The sequence below is a fragment of the Coregonus lavaretus genome (genome assembly GCF_964263955.1).
Source record: "Coregonus lavaretus genome assembly, chromosome: 15".
NCBI lineage: Eukaryota > Metazoa > Chordata > Actinopteri > Salmoniformes > Salmonidae > Coregonus > Coregonus lavaretus.
In genome coordinates, this window is record NC_140002.1 from 42,174,729 (window position 1) to 42,190,056 (window position 15,328).

The window sequence follows — 15,328 nt, forward strand, 5'->3', positions numbered from 1 at the left end:
AAACCCTTTGCTATGAGACTCAAAATTGAGCTCAGGTGCATCCTGTTTCCATGGATCATCCTTGAGATGTTTATACAACTTGATTGGAATCCACCTGTGGTCAATTCAATTGATTGGACAATATCTGTCTATATAAGGTCCCACAGCTGACAGTGCATGTCAGAGCAAAAACCAAGCCATGAGGTCGAAGGAATTGTCCGTAGAGCTCCAGGACAGGATTGTGTCGAGGCACAGATCTGTGGAAGGGTACCAAAAAATGTCTGCAGCATTGAAGGTCCCCAAGAACACAGTGGCCTCCATCATTCTTGAAGGACAACCATCTCTGCAACACTCCACCAATCAGGCCTTTATGGTAGAGTGGCCAGACGGAAGCTACTCCTCAGTAAAAGGCACATGACAGCCCGCTTGGAGTTTGCCAAAAGGCACCTAAAGACTCTCAGACCATGAGAAACAAGATTATCTGGTCTGATGAACCCAACATTGAACTCTTTGGCCTAAATGCCAAGCGTCATATCTGGAGGAAACCTGGCACCATCCCTATGGTGAAGCATGGTGGTGGCAGCATCATGCTGTGGGGATGCAAAGGATCGAGGCAAAGATAAACGGCAAAGTACAGAGAGATCCTTGATGAAAACCTGCTCCAGAGCGCTCAGGACCTCAGACTGGGGTGAAGGTTCACCTTCCAACAGGACAACGACCCTAAGCACACAGCCAAGCTAACGCAGGAGTGGCTTCGGGACAAGTCTCTGAATGTCCTTGAGTGGCCCAGCCAGAGCCCGGACTTGAAGCCGATAGAACATCTCTGGAGAGTCCTGAAAATAGCTGTGCAGCGACGCTCCCCATCCAACCTGACAGAGCTTGAGAGGATCTGCAGAGAAGAATAGGAGAAACTCCCCAAATACAGGTGTTCCAAGCTTGTAGCGTCATACTCAAGAAGACTCAAGGCTGTAATCGCTGCCAAAGGTGCTTCAACAAAGTACTGAGTAAAGGGTCTGAATACAGGTAAATGTGATATTTCCATTTTTAATACATTTGCTAAAATTTCAAAAAAACGGTTTTTGCTTTGTCATTATGGGGTATTGTGTGTAGATTGATGATGGGGGGAAAAACAATTTAATCCATTTTAGAATAAGGCTGTAACTTAACAAAATGTGGAAAAAGTCAAAGGGTCTGAATACTTTCCGAATGCACTGTATATAACCAGGTTTCCATTCAACCTTTTTATTTGAGTAAAGTACATATAGGATTTTTTTTTTTATCACTCCAGGCCTGATGGAAAACAGCAAATTTGTCAGTAAACTTACCAAATGTCGACAAAACAAAACAGCTAGACGAGGTGGGATCTTTTTGTGATGGTAAAATTAATTATGCGACAAATGGAGGTGGAAACAGTTATGCACAAATATTGATATAATAACCATCATATCAAAGTCAACTTGGAGTCATGCGATGACATGTTGTGTGGTCCTCCCACTACGACTCGGGAAAGCATGCAGTTTATTAAGCAGATGAAATCAGTTATGAATTTAACAGGGTGGTGAAAGTGCAAGCGTGATGAGCTTGATGCAAATTTTCAATAAATATCGAGGGTCTTATTCTGGTCACATGATGATCGATGCTTGGCTGCCGTTTGACAAATTAAATTAATCTAGCTGTTTTGTCCATATTCATCTCATCATGTAGGCTATACCCGCACTGTATCTGCCAGCTGTTGGCTAGAGCGCACGTGCCAATACCAGAGTGGGCACACTCCCTATATAATGCAATTTTTTTGAGGGGCAAAACCATCAGTAGAGTTGAATATCCAATGGAAACCCATTTAACTTGTATTTTTTATTCGGTACATGGGAATTTAACTGCAAATGTGATATTTATGTGCACTATGTCATCACGCACAGATTTATCTCTGGTGGGAAAATGCTAATTTTATTTATGCAGATTTTAGAATATTTGCATGAAAATCTGTTGCCAACTGGATGGAAACATAGCTAGTGTTTGTCATATTTCTACTGTTGGGAAGAGAATTGGATATGTTATTATAGGAATTATAGGAAATATGTTGGTAGGACAAGGCTATGTATGTTTGTGGACATGGAAGTCAGTGATTTATGTTTACTATAGGTTAATGTAATGTGAATAAAATCAAATGGCATTTAGTTGACGCAAATGGCCCACTGTTTTCGTCATTTTGACAGCTAGACTAAATCATTATTCAAATGACAATTGTGACTAAGAATTAATTATATTTTAGTCAAAATGACTAAGACTAAATCTAAAAAATGGTGCCAAAATGAACAGTTCTATAGCTACCAAAATGGCTGCGCTGCGTGGTGGCTTAAACTTCACCCCTGTCAGTCATATAGGGTTAACACATATCATTGGTTAGGACACATCCTCTCACCTTACGCTCACATTTCCATTGGACCATTTCATCCACCATTATTTCCCGCTCATATGAAAGTTAAGTTCCAATTTTTTCCAAAAACGTATCGCAAGCGAGGCATATTTGCGTTAAGACTGAGCTTTTGGGCAGCATTGGTCCATTTCCCTCACTCATCAAAACGGGACGTGGAATGACTACTTTAATGCAGTTGAATTTGAGTTATGATAAGGGCAAGTCTTTGCAATTCATCTACCATTTCCATTTGTCCTTATGATATTGTAGCAAATGTGGAGGTAGCCCGATTGGGACTTGCACCCGACAGGTCCCTGTGACTGTCAGTCCAACAGTTTAAACATTCAACCAAGAGGCTCAGACCTCTTGTCTTGTCGAGGTCCCTGTTGTACTGAGGTTGCTACTCTATCCCCTTCCATCAGAAGCTAGTCCCCACAAGTCCATCATACGATCCCGATGGGACACTTCAATGGCCTCCTTGCACGCCATCCCACTTCTGACACCAATTGGTTCAAAAGAGTGAGTCACCAGACATGAGACATCCATGTCACTTTGAAGATTGTGGATCGGTTAGATAGAGACACCTGCTGGCCAAAAGCACAAGCTGACTAGTGCCAGCACAACATGCAACATGTATCACTCTGTAGTTTACTGCAGCAGACGTGAATGTGTTTGTCATCATAAAAATCATAAATATTACCACTGTAGCAGTGTTGAGTTTGCCCTCCTAGAAGTAGGCCACATGGCCCTTTTGGGTCAATGAATAATGAATTTGACAAAACATACTGGGCAGGCAATGTAAATACATACCCATACCAGTGGAGGCTGCTGAGGGGAGGACAGCTCATAATAATGGTTGGAACGGAGCGAATGGCATCAAACACATGGAAACTATGTGTTTGGTGTATTTGATACCATTCCACTAATTCTGCTCCAGCCATTACCACGAGCCCATCCTCCCCAATTAAGGTGCCACCAACCTCCTGTGACCTGTACCTTTCTTTGTGTTATATTTCAATGTTTACATGGCCTTTGCATCTCAAATAGCAGGTCTCCTTCTGTTCTAACTTCTGTCATGTTTCATGCTTTGTGTGGACCCCAGGAAGAGTAGCTGCTGCTTTTGCAACAGCTAATATGGATCCTAATAAAATACCAAATAATACATATCAGTGCTAGTCCTGAAGCTTCTCATAACCCTAAAAATCTGAAATCAGTAGCATGTTTTAGTCTCTCCACTGGCAGTGCAGGTGGTGGTTGCTCTAGTAAGCCAGCAGTGACAAATATATTCAAAATCTATAGATTCAAGCACCCAATTGTTCCCTTCTGACTTCAAATCGCACATTGATGTTAATGGGAGGTCTGCACACACATTTGAGTTGTGTGCAGATTTCAAGTTAGGATTGTGACATACAGTATGTGCTGTCAATTCCAAATCAGGTGGTTACAGTTGGAAGCTGTGAGCTCATGACATGGAAGCATAGAACCAATTAGCTACTACACATGGTGATAGAACATTGAGCTGTGAGTGTTAGTTTGGCAAAATGAAAAAGACAGAATCCTTCTAGGATCAAACACAAAATGCATATCAAAAAGCACTGCCAACCATATAACCAATTTTTACATAGTAAGTAAATAATCAGAAACATGAAATAGGCCACATGATACAGTTTTATCTGATTGAAGAGCGTTTCTGGAGGTTACCAATATTCATAACCCAATTAGACAGTGAGTAGAAAAACCCTGCCCAGTTTGGCAATCCTACATTGCCATTTGTTACAAGAGAGAACCTCATGAGAAAAAGCACATACATATTGAAGATACATTTGTCAGATGTGGGTAAATTAAATGTATTAAAATTTTATTACAATTTGTAAAATGTGCATAAATGATATTCGATGCATCACCACCGAATGAGTTAATCCATAATCGTCTTTGAAAAGGGAAGCAACATGAGAGAAAAAAAGACATTCCTTGTTGAGATCATTTCAAACAAATATTGGTCAGACATTTCATCCAGCTAGGAAAGCAATGTGCTACAAACAACCACTGAAGACAGGAGTTCACCATACACCTTCATAAGTATCGTACCGGTACCAAAGCACCGTTTTAAATCAAATCAGGAAACATGGCTGCATGCTGCTTTCCCTTTTAACCAAAACTCAACATATATTCTCAGCCCCTACAATCACCCCACCCCATCACTTCACTCTTCCCAAGCCAGAGGGAGAGGTGATAGAGGCCCATGAGACAGACGATACTATTCCTCATCCTCAGCATGTTAGTTAGTGTGAATGTTATGACGTCGGTTTTGCCCTCATCAGGCAGGATGAAGCTTGCTTTGTTAGATTGATTTCTCCTCCCAGACCTTTGTTTAAGTGCAGATAAAGGCATATAAAACCTTGAAGAGAAATAAACATGGAATTCAGCCACATGCTTTCAAATATTAATCATATATTTAATTGATATACATATATTGCCACCATTGGCACATACGATATTGCACACAGTAATGAAATGTTGCACTGAAAAGAAAAGAAAATATCTGTTGTGAGCAAAAAAACATTCAAAATTACAAATAATGTGAAATAACATTGAAAAGTTCAAACAAAAAACTAAAACAAAATAAGACATGCTTACTACTCCCCTGTAATTGAGGTCTTTAGCAACTTACAAATTACACATTACTGCCCAAGTCGTAGAACTACACACAGAGAATATCACAAGGGGGGCTCCAACAAGCGTTCTGAATCCAGTCCACAGTGATGTTTCCAGTCAGCCCCTGCTCTCCGCTCCACCTCACCGGGCTGGGCCTGTGAAGAGCAGGTTTCTCCGCATCGTCTTCTAGGTGACCACCCCCTTCCATGCTTACATGTAGGCCGATACCTGGATGGCTTGGGGATGGGAGTGAGGTTGGGGAAGGGGGAGGAAGGTTGCAGAAAACGCTTAGTAATCTGCCCCTTTTCTTTAGGGTTCTTTAGCACCACAAGTTATGCTGTGGCATACCGGGGGGGGGGGGAATATATGGGGAAAAGAATAACCCAAGCCATGATCCAAAGCACCAGGCCAGCATGTAAGCATGCGGAGTGTGTAAGGCACCAGGTTGTTAATATGCTGAAGAGGACACACCCATTTGGGTATCATTAACACCAGTAGCGCCAATCAGGGGGCTCAAGGACAGTTAGGCCTGCTGCTTTTCACTCCAATCTGCCAAGTGATCTTTCCACTGAATACTAAGGTACATTTGTCATGGTCTGATTTATTGCCAGCTTCTTTGGAAACTGACAAGGTTTATAAAACTTGATGAGATATCCAGAGTCATACCAGCATTCAAGCTAAAGAGTTGAGCATTGTCAGGGATGAAAACCAGCTTGGAGAGAGGTCCTTGAGCCACAATGTTGGAAAACTAACATCAGGCTTTGTACAGGTAAACATGCAGCAACAAAACTCATTGGCACCTTGGCATCCTATTGGTTGACTGATATTTTCTGTTCCTTTGTGTGTCAAATTCCTCAACAGAAAACCTCTGTTCCATAAGTGCTGACATTGACATACATTTCAGATTCACAAAACCATGCTTTACTTTTTGTTTTAGCACTCAATAGACCATGAAGCCAATTAGGTGGTGCTAGCAGGGTTGAGTGCTCTATTTTACAAATATGCTGTTCTCAAGCACTTGTCATGTCATTTGCTGCATGTTGTCACTGCACTTCCTTAATCTAAGACGAGTACCTTTCTAAAAAACACATTGCATGACAACGAGACACAAAGGTAGTCTATAGTATACCAATCTGCATGACGACAACTTCAATTTCAAACAAAAGTTACAACAGTTATATTCCTTTTGAAGGTATTCATGTCGAGTTCCATTGACCAGTTCAATGTGTTCGAGTTTGATGCAATGCAATGCACAAGAGAGAGTGAGCACTTATTTCCTTGCATGACATTGCCTATGTACCTTTTTCAGACTGCATGACATCTAAACAAAATTCCTATGCAGGCCTAGCCCTCATACATTTATGATTTGTGTAAACACATCTCTACTCACAGGTAAAGGTAAATAGGGTGGCAAGTACACAATGACAACCCTTTAAAAAGGTTTTACATTTTGGTTAAAAAAAAACTAAAATATCTGATTTGTGCTGAAGTCATTAGCTCACTTTCTATAACTCGGCAATAATTCCATTTGAAAATTGCAAACACTTTTTATAATAGCTTTAACGTGTACAAAAGGTATTGGTTAATAAGGGAAATAAACACTCAGTTCTTTATCATCTGTCATCAAGTAGGAAACACGGTTCATATATAATGTTATTACTTTGTTTAGCAGCCGCTTACTGTATTAATGGTGGATAAGTGGGTAACATCCAGCGATGGGTGACAACATGTCATTACTGTCAGTTTGTGTAGGTTTCTTTTTTGTGGGTGGTGCTCCCTTGGAGTTAAACAGTTACAGTTAAATCTTTAGATCTCTTTCTTTTTACAGTAAAGTTTTTAATTATAATTTCTCTTTTTGTTATTTTGATTACTTTTTTTTGCATGTTTTTGCGCTATATCAATCCTCGTCCGCATCATCAGCATGCATCTCCTCTTGCTGCTGCATCTCACATGCCCTTTTCTCCCGCTGTTTCTCTTGGATCTTCTTCATCTCCTCCGCGTATTTACAGAACGTATTCCCAAATTTTGACCACACTTTGTAGGGCACCGTGATAGAGTTGCGGTATGTTGGCTTCACCTCGCTTACCCTCATGAACACTCCGTATTTATTGGAGCCCACGTCGAAGAAAAAGCGTTTGTTGTCCACGGTCAAGGAGGTCCCCTCCGGCAACTCCGCAGGTTCGTCATCTACTCCGTAGTCGTCAATGAGTTTGGCCAAAGCGTCACGAAACTCAATAAGTCCCTGGGCAGGAAGAGCAATCGTCTGGCCTTGCGTGGATCCCAAACCGGGCCCCCGGTTCACGGTCTGTCGAATCCTCAGAAACCGGCCTCTCTGGTTCTCTTTCAGATCCATGTAGTACTTCCGATTCTCCCTGACCAAGAATTCGCTTTTAAGTGCTCGCCTCGGCTCATCCTGTGCGATGTCCGGATTGCTAGGACCTAATTGGGCATAATGTTCGATGAAGTCCCCTAAGTAGTCACGGAACTCTACTGCCACTGACATGGAGAGAGTGAGGCGGCTCTTGTTTCCCCCAGCCCCGACTTCGGCTATCTTCAAGAAGCGGCCTTTTGCGTTCTGCTTCACGTCCAGGTAGAAACGTTTGTTTTGAATGTCAACCCGTTTCGACGCTAGCTCTTGCGTCTCGTGCTGCAGCCCGGAAGCCGAGCCCGCCCCTCCTGTCACTGGGTGCATGGAACCAACGCCCGGGCCCGTGGCTGCTCCTCCCTGCTCACTTCCACTGTCTCTGTCCGCCATGATGCTGCCTGCCTGCCTTCTCCCTCTGTCTACTGCAACCCCACAGCCAGCCAGCCACGCCACCACTCTCGCGAGATCTACACAGAGGGAAATACAAGAACAATATCTATCGAGACCGCCTCAAAGTGGAAATTCTATATTATCCTTTAGGCCTAAATACAGTCGTGGCGCATTCATAAATGAATAGCCGTTTTTCATCACCGTCTAAATGCTCAGGCTATTTTGTTTGATGCAAGCTTACCACTTCAAAACTGAAATCGAAGTTATTATTTTGACAATCAAATTGGATGAAGAGCAATCCAGAACTGCAGTAAAGCTTGGTATTTTACTTGAATCGTATGCGTAAAACATGAATGCGTAAAATCATATGCGTAAAAAGGGCTTACCTTTACTAATGGAAAAACATGTAGGCCTATTATTCCTCAATAACTGGGGTTATTACTCGTTTATTGCACTGTTGGGTATTGTCTTATGTTTGCGAATGTGTTGTGTATGTTTTTATGATGCAATGGGAAATGGGAAAAGATGGGGACAAAGCAGGGGTGAAATAAAAACGAAGAACTCTGTTTCCCACAAGCCATACATAGAATGCTGACAGCTTATGGTGGCTACAATCCAGTCCAGAGGCTCACATTCAAGGCAACATTTTACATTAGGCTATACATGGGTTAGGGTTGCCCTTGCGGCGTGCAAATACTCTGCACCATCTATTATACTTAGCTATTTGGTTTCACACCAATTATATTTCACACGTTGTTACTCTATCCAATGTAGGCCTACTAATTGACCTTCACTGTAACCATCTGAAAGCCTTGATTCGTGCTATTTGGAAACCTGAGCCGCTTCTCTATTACAAGTATTGTGAGAGAAACCCCCTATTTGGAAACAAAATACAAGAACGTTGCCTGCACAGGCACAGGTCGGTAATGGGCTAAAACAAGACTCCGGCTGCTAGGTTTACTAAGACAGTCTGTTGATTTAAGTGGCTCGGTTTGGCTTATTCATCAATTACAGTTGTCCTTACCAACCTTTCATGTTTCGACCTTGGGATGATATGATTCAATTTAGGCCGAGACAGAGACGCAGTCATGGTGATAGGGTGAGTCTTTCTTTCATACTCCTGTCAATGTAGTCGACTTAGCGTTACCATTCGTTTTGTTAGGCCTACCAAATAGAGAGCAAGCCTACCAAATAGAGTATTTGTTAGGCCTACTAGAAAATAGGCTACATGTCATGAGTGTGCACTTTTATGATACCTACTCGTTTCTCAGATCTATAGGCCTACATTGATCATATTATTTTTTGTAAATTAAAGCCAAGTCTCTTGATTTGAATGCGAAAATAGTAGGCCTAGTGTTCTCACGAGCTCCAAACTGCACAAACAACTTGGAGACAAATGTTCATTTTGGCTATATTTTAATTAAACTTAACATGTCAATTTTACATATTTAAATGTGATAATTGACATAACATATTATTATTATTTATTTGAAATGGAAGTTGTTAAACTGGGAGCCAAAAACTCGATATGTAGGCCTATAGCCTATTATTTAGCTTATTATTATCCTAGTCGTAAAATGAAATCGTATGTCCATCAGTCCAAATGAACAGCTTTCAGAACTATGTTTTTCGTATGTTATCTGTTTATATGCTAATTGTCTTCTAACTTATGGGAATTAAAAAAGTAGCAACTATATCTAGTCCATCGTTAGCCTATGTAAAATAGCATGTTTTATTGAACAAAAGTAAAACTTCTATCTCGTGTGTAATCGAATAAACAATTTTTTATGCTACATAATTATATTTGCTGAATAATGTTATTTTCTATTGGATTTAAACTTACATTTAATTAATTTAAGTTCCTTTTTAATGGATGTATCATTGGTGAAAAATAGCTATTGCCATTGTCAGGGTGTAAAGGAAGTGTTAAACTATGTATTTGTCAGAAAATGCTAAAGTCACAGCGATTTGCGTTGCAATAAAATAAATGTGTATTAGAAGGGAAGAACACGGACACAAATAAGTGTAACCATTATGGGACAAAAACAATTGGAAGGAATTAAATGGATCTAATATTTCGATTATAAGATGCTGATTTGATTGTTAAGTTCCTTCTTATTCAAATGTAATTTAATACATTAATATATGACCACACACATCTTCGTTTGATATGTATGATGTTGTGACTCTTTCAGGCCTATAGAACTACCGAATATCTATCAAGAAATAAAACAGATTCAATACTTCCATTTTCTAGTCTAGCCCACATGCAGGCCATCGAATGATATACATTGTTTCGTTCTGGAAATGTTTATTTTGGCAATATATACCTGAATGCCAATGGGAACTTTGTAGGCCTGTAGCCTACTCTGACACAATTCATTTGAAAACTGAAACCTGGGTGTCTGTGCAATGTAGGCCTATTGTCAACTAAATTAAATAAACAAAATTACATTTTATTTATTTTCATTTTAAAAGTGATGTTGACACGAGCGGTAGATGCTTCATCTAGCCTATTTGCAATTGTTTATTTAGCAAACAATTACTGGTCTTGTGTCATCACAGTGAAAATAATATTATTCCTGAATAGACTTTGCTTTAGTGTTTTTCATTTGGCTTCATACAGCCCAAACACTTTGGTTATTTTTTACAGATTGTTGGACAGAGGGTGTAACGTGTAATTTATTTATGAAAGTGGAAAATAGCCCTAATAAATGAAAATTGTCGCTGTTGCTCGAGCAAAGTAATAGTGTATGACGGGACATTTGTTGAAAAAATGGATAGCCGTATCTCAGACGTCAAGTTAAAAAACGTTAACATAGCCTACAAATTGTTTACAAATGTGTTTAATCAAAATGTCCAGGCTACAAGTAGACCGAAGGAAAACTTCTATCGAAAAGGAAACTGCCATGATGTTGCTGAAAAACATTGTTTTATTGCTTCAGTCTCATTTGCAAACTAACAGGACCCATAAAACGTTCTTAGAGAACTGCTCATACCTATAAGCAAGTTATTTAATAACGACAATAGAATTCCATGGATATTTGATCGTGTTTAGCTCTCTCGTCCGTCAGTTCAGAGGCCTCTGTGAGAATTTTTTCACAGCATTTTTTATTTATTGTATGTGATTCTATCCTTCGACTAAGTTATCCCACTGCCTCGTTTTGGATTCACACATCAGACTATAATGTGCTAAGGTAAGATGAAAATGTGTAGCTGATTTTGTACAGAGCCAACAAGAGATAAAGAACATTCACGTTTTATTTATTTTCCCCTAAGTTTGTATTTAGTGCATCCTCCTTTGGCATGGCAGCTTTTGCTCTCTCTTTCTCTCTCTCACACACACACTTCTTTAAATATTCGGTTGGTGTTCTGCTTCCACTTGTCATAAGAATGTTCTCATGGGCAAAATTATTTTCTTAACTTGTCTTCTTCATGAGTCCAAAGATTTTGAACTGTGATGGACAAGAACACTGGTTCAATGGTCCCTTGATATTTTATTATTTGGATTCATGCTTTTGACCATCCCCATAACAGTGTTGACTTATCCCCACAACAGGATGACTTATCTTCAAGGGCACAAGGGTGAAAGAAGCAGAATAACACAGAAAACAGATCCACCTCTGAAAATAGAGGAATGTTCTGCATTTTCTCACTCAGTAGCAAATCTTACGCTAATTAAGTCTGTAGGCTATATAATTTACATGCATGTTTCATGATGTAAAGTATCTCTAAAATGCAGTCTGAAAAGTTTGTCCCACCTTCCCTGGAGTCACGTTGGCATTTTCATATGCTGGTCGATGTGAGTTTCATTTTGTGTGTTCGTTTTGGATCATATGTCAATCTTATAGAAGGGAATGATCAGTTCATACACATTCTCTGATCTTTTGGCTAATTTGGCCCAGGATGCTTGTTCCAAAACACACACTGCAAATGAAAGTGATCAAAAGCAAAGGTTGAATACTCTAGAACAAGGGTACTCAACTCTTACCCTACGAGGTCCGAAGCCTGCTGTTTTTCTGTTCTACCTGATAGTGAATTGCATTCACATGGTGTCCCAGGTTTAAATCAGTCCCTGATAAGAGGGGAACAATGGGAAAAAAGCAGTTGAACTGGCTTCGAGGTCCAGAGTTGAGTTTGAGGGCTCTAGAACATGTCCAGCAATCTCATAAAACACTTAAAAAGGTGTCATGTCAGTAAAAGGATTGCCAAAGGATAATGCAGAAAACACTGATAGTCATTTCTTGAGGTAAAATAGCCTAAGTTTGTTGTAGAGGTAATCTATGCTACACTCTTAGAAGAAAACAGTTATTCGGCTGTCCCCATAGGAGAACCCTTTTTGGTTCCACGTAGAACCATTTTGGGTTCCATGTAGAACCCTCTGTGGAAAGGGTCCTACATGGAACCCAAAAAGGTTATACCTGGAACCAAAAGGGTTATAATTGGAACCAAAAAGGGTTCTTCAAAGGTAAATCAATTTGAATTCAATCACTTTTTGACAACATCCCTTTTGATTTAAACAAAACTTTCCATTCATGTTTGCCCATGGAAGAAGTGGTTCGAAAGTTAATTTTTTTTACCTTAATGCCAAGACATTCAGGAAATAAAGGTGCTGAAAGTTGACCCATTTTGCATACCTCGTGCACCATACAATGAGACATCCATATCTTCATCACTGGGAAATATAAACAGTTGAGTTTGATGTCATTTAAAAGCTTACAAACAGTGTTGTCAAAATATTTTATAATTTATAGATATTTTGTATTAAGTACATTTTTAACCTTTTAAAGTCAATTATCTAAAAACGTGTAAACTCAGATATTTTTCATATTCACATATGTTATAGCTTAGATCCTACTTTACATCCTCTGAGGTTTTGTGTTGTGTCTGCTATCAGTTGAGACTCAACATGCTCTTGAATACATTTAAAATAATAGAAATAGGTCCATTCTATGAATTCTATCTCTTCAGACCACTGCAATTTAGTTGGTAGGCTACACTATTAAAATGTAAATTGAATTGAAATGTTTACTTCTAATTACTACCATAAATATTGGCCGCTGGTCCACCCACGTTGAATTTGAATTTAAATGGTCATGTCTATTCTATGATCTATATTTCTATGATTTCAATAAGTTTCATATGGAGGATTGACGGTATAATTTAAAACAGATATCCCCATTCAAGTCAACATTCCCATCTTTGTGGTACCATTTGAAAGTTGACATTTCAATTTTATTCCCATTTTAATACATTTATCAGCCAAAACATGACACCCACCCTTAACCGATGGCGGGCACAACACAAAAACCTCAGAATTATGTAAAATAGGCTCTAAGCTGCAACATAGGCGAATATTTACGCAGTTTTAGATAGGCCTAATTGACGTTAAAGGTTAAAAAATAATGTCACATGTTCTATTAAACTTTTTTTTCACGAAATTATAAAAAAGTTTGACAACCCTGTTTGTAAGCTATTAAATTATATAAATCTCGTTGATATTTTCCAGTGATGAAGACATTGATGTCTCATCCCACTGGGCACACTCTGGTTGAATCAACGTTGTTTCCGTGTCCTTTCAATGAAATTACGTTGAACCAACGTAGAATTGACGTCTGTGCCCGGTGGGGTATGCAAAACAGGTCAACTTTGAGCACCTTTATCTCTTGAATGTTTTGGCATTCACGTTCAAAGAATAACGTTGAGCCCTTCTACAATGTATGGAAGTTTTTGTTCAAATCAAAAGGGGTGCTGTCAAAAAGTGATTGAATTCAAAAGGATTTACCCCAAAGGGTTCTCTTTTGGGTACTGCCAAATAACCATTTTAGGTGCTAGATATCACCTTTTTTTCCTAAGAGTGTATGACTCAAACCCGAGGGCGCTATATAGGTTGTCGGTCTCCATAGGCTTCTGCAGACATGTCTTATAAGCTTCTGTCAATTCACTGCAGTGCCGGTTGTCAACATGGCTTGATTGGCAACTACTTTTGATATTATCGGAAACCTCCTCCATCACCGTAAGGCTGCTGAGGGAAATCGCTTGCAAACCGGAGCACCGATTAAGTGAGAGGATTGCAGTAATGAACCCAATGACATGTAAATAAACCCGTCGTCCTCTTCCCAACGTCATAGACCTATTAACGTGCAACAAGGATAGGCATATCTTACCCCGCTTAGTCTGCAGGCAGAGCGCCTGAACAACCTCGGCGTAGTCTCGTAGCAGACAGACACGAAAAAGGCGAATAACTCCTTGCAGGCCTACTGTCAACACTTATACGGTGGTGCTGCCTCACTGATTCGCCGCTTCACAAGATGGAAAGAAACAGCGAGTCGTGGCATGGAGAGGCACGCACGTAGCCTACAAGTTCAACGCCGCACGCTTGTCCTGTGATGTCAGCACGCTCAGTTACTGGGTGAACTGCAAGAGGCGTGCGCCTCGCACTGTTGCTCTTTAGAATTGCAGTTTAAGATTTCTCAAACCCGCTAGTACTTTCTCGGTACATGTTTGAAGAGAACCACAAACTGGTGTTGCTTCTTATACCAAATCTATCCCTCCAATTCAAAAGGCATTTAGTCAATTTAATCGTAAGCAATATAAATCGTAATTCATTGAACACACCTTTTTAAATCATTAAAAACATTTTTATTCATTGAAAACCCTGTAGGCCTAGACTTGCTCTTCTGTGGTAAAATAAAGGATGGTCTCGTTTCCCTCCGCATATCCCAATCATGTAGGCCTAATAATTTAACTTCGGTGAGGTTTGTAGGTTCTCTTCAATTGGTCGTAAGATAAAACCTACCTGTTTATCCTGAAAGTCGGAGAAATTATACTCCTTATCTTATTTTGTGTGTGTGTGGGGGTGGGGTGGGGGGGGGGGGGGGGGGGGGTGGGGGACAAGTATTGCATTTTCCTAGAAGATTTGTCATATGACAAGTTAATTAGCCTATAGGGGCGGTTTAATCTCGGACTATTGTGGGTGGTGGTTAAATTTAAATTGCATGGAAAATGTATTTTAATGGATATATTAAATGGTAGTACTACCACTTACAGAATATAAGACAACAACTGAAGAGACCACTTTAAAGAGCCTCATGAAAGAACAGGTAAATTGCATCTCCAGTTGGATGTGATGCGGTTTCAGAACCATGGACAGCGTCATCCTGCTCTTCTATCTCGTGCATTCCACTGGAAGATCATGGAGTGGGCTAGATAGCACTGCTGCCCAAAAGCTTGTCTCATTGGGCATTTCTCATGCTCATCTAGCCCTTTCGTTCGTTGGCCTATTTGTTGGAGAATCTGTGTCAAACCTTGTCAATGGTGTACATGAGTGTTTCTGGCGGAGGGGTGGGGCGATATCAATGACAGACTTTTGACCACTGGGCACAGACATCATTTCAACATCTATTCCACGTTGGTTCAACGTAATTCCGTTGAAATGACGTGGAAACAACGTTTATTCAACCAGTGTGTGCCCAGTGGGTACATTTCAATATGTCTTTATGTGTTGTTCATTGGAGGGTCAA

The 15,328-nt window shown here is 40.1% G+C and overlaps 1 protein-coding gene across 1 annotated transcript; it reads right to left on the reverse strand.

The window, feature by feature from the left end:
* Positions 1–4,836: 4,836 nt before the first annotated feature.
* Positions 4,837–14,138, reverse strand: LOC311142040 (transcriptional activator protein Pur-alpha-like). Its single transcript, XM_084177589.1, has 2 exons — positions 13,973–14,138; positions 4,837–7,882 (listed from the first exon to the last, which is right to left on the reverse strand). The coding sequence occupies exon 2, from the start codon at positions 7,803–7,805 to the stop codon at positions 6,948–6,950; it is 858 nt and encodes a 285-aa protein (XP_084033715.1). The 5' UTR covers positions 7,806–7,882; positions 13,973–14,138; the 3' UTR covers positions 4,837–6,947.
* Positions 14,139–15,328: the final 1,190 nt, after the last annotated feature.

Bases quoted from the DNA above. Each gene is read 5' to 3' on its own strand.
- LOC311142040 (XM_084177589.1), bottom strand. From the start codon at position 7,805: ATGGCGGACAGAGACAGTGGAAGTGAGCAGGGAGGAGCAGCCACGGGC.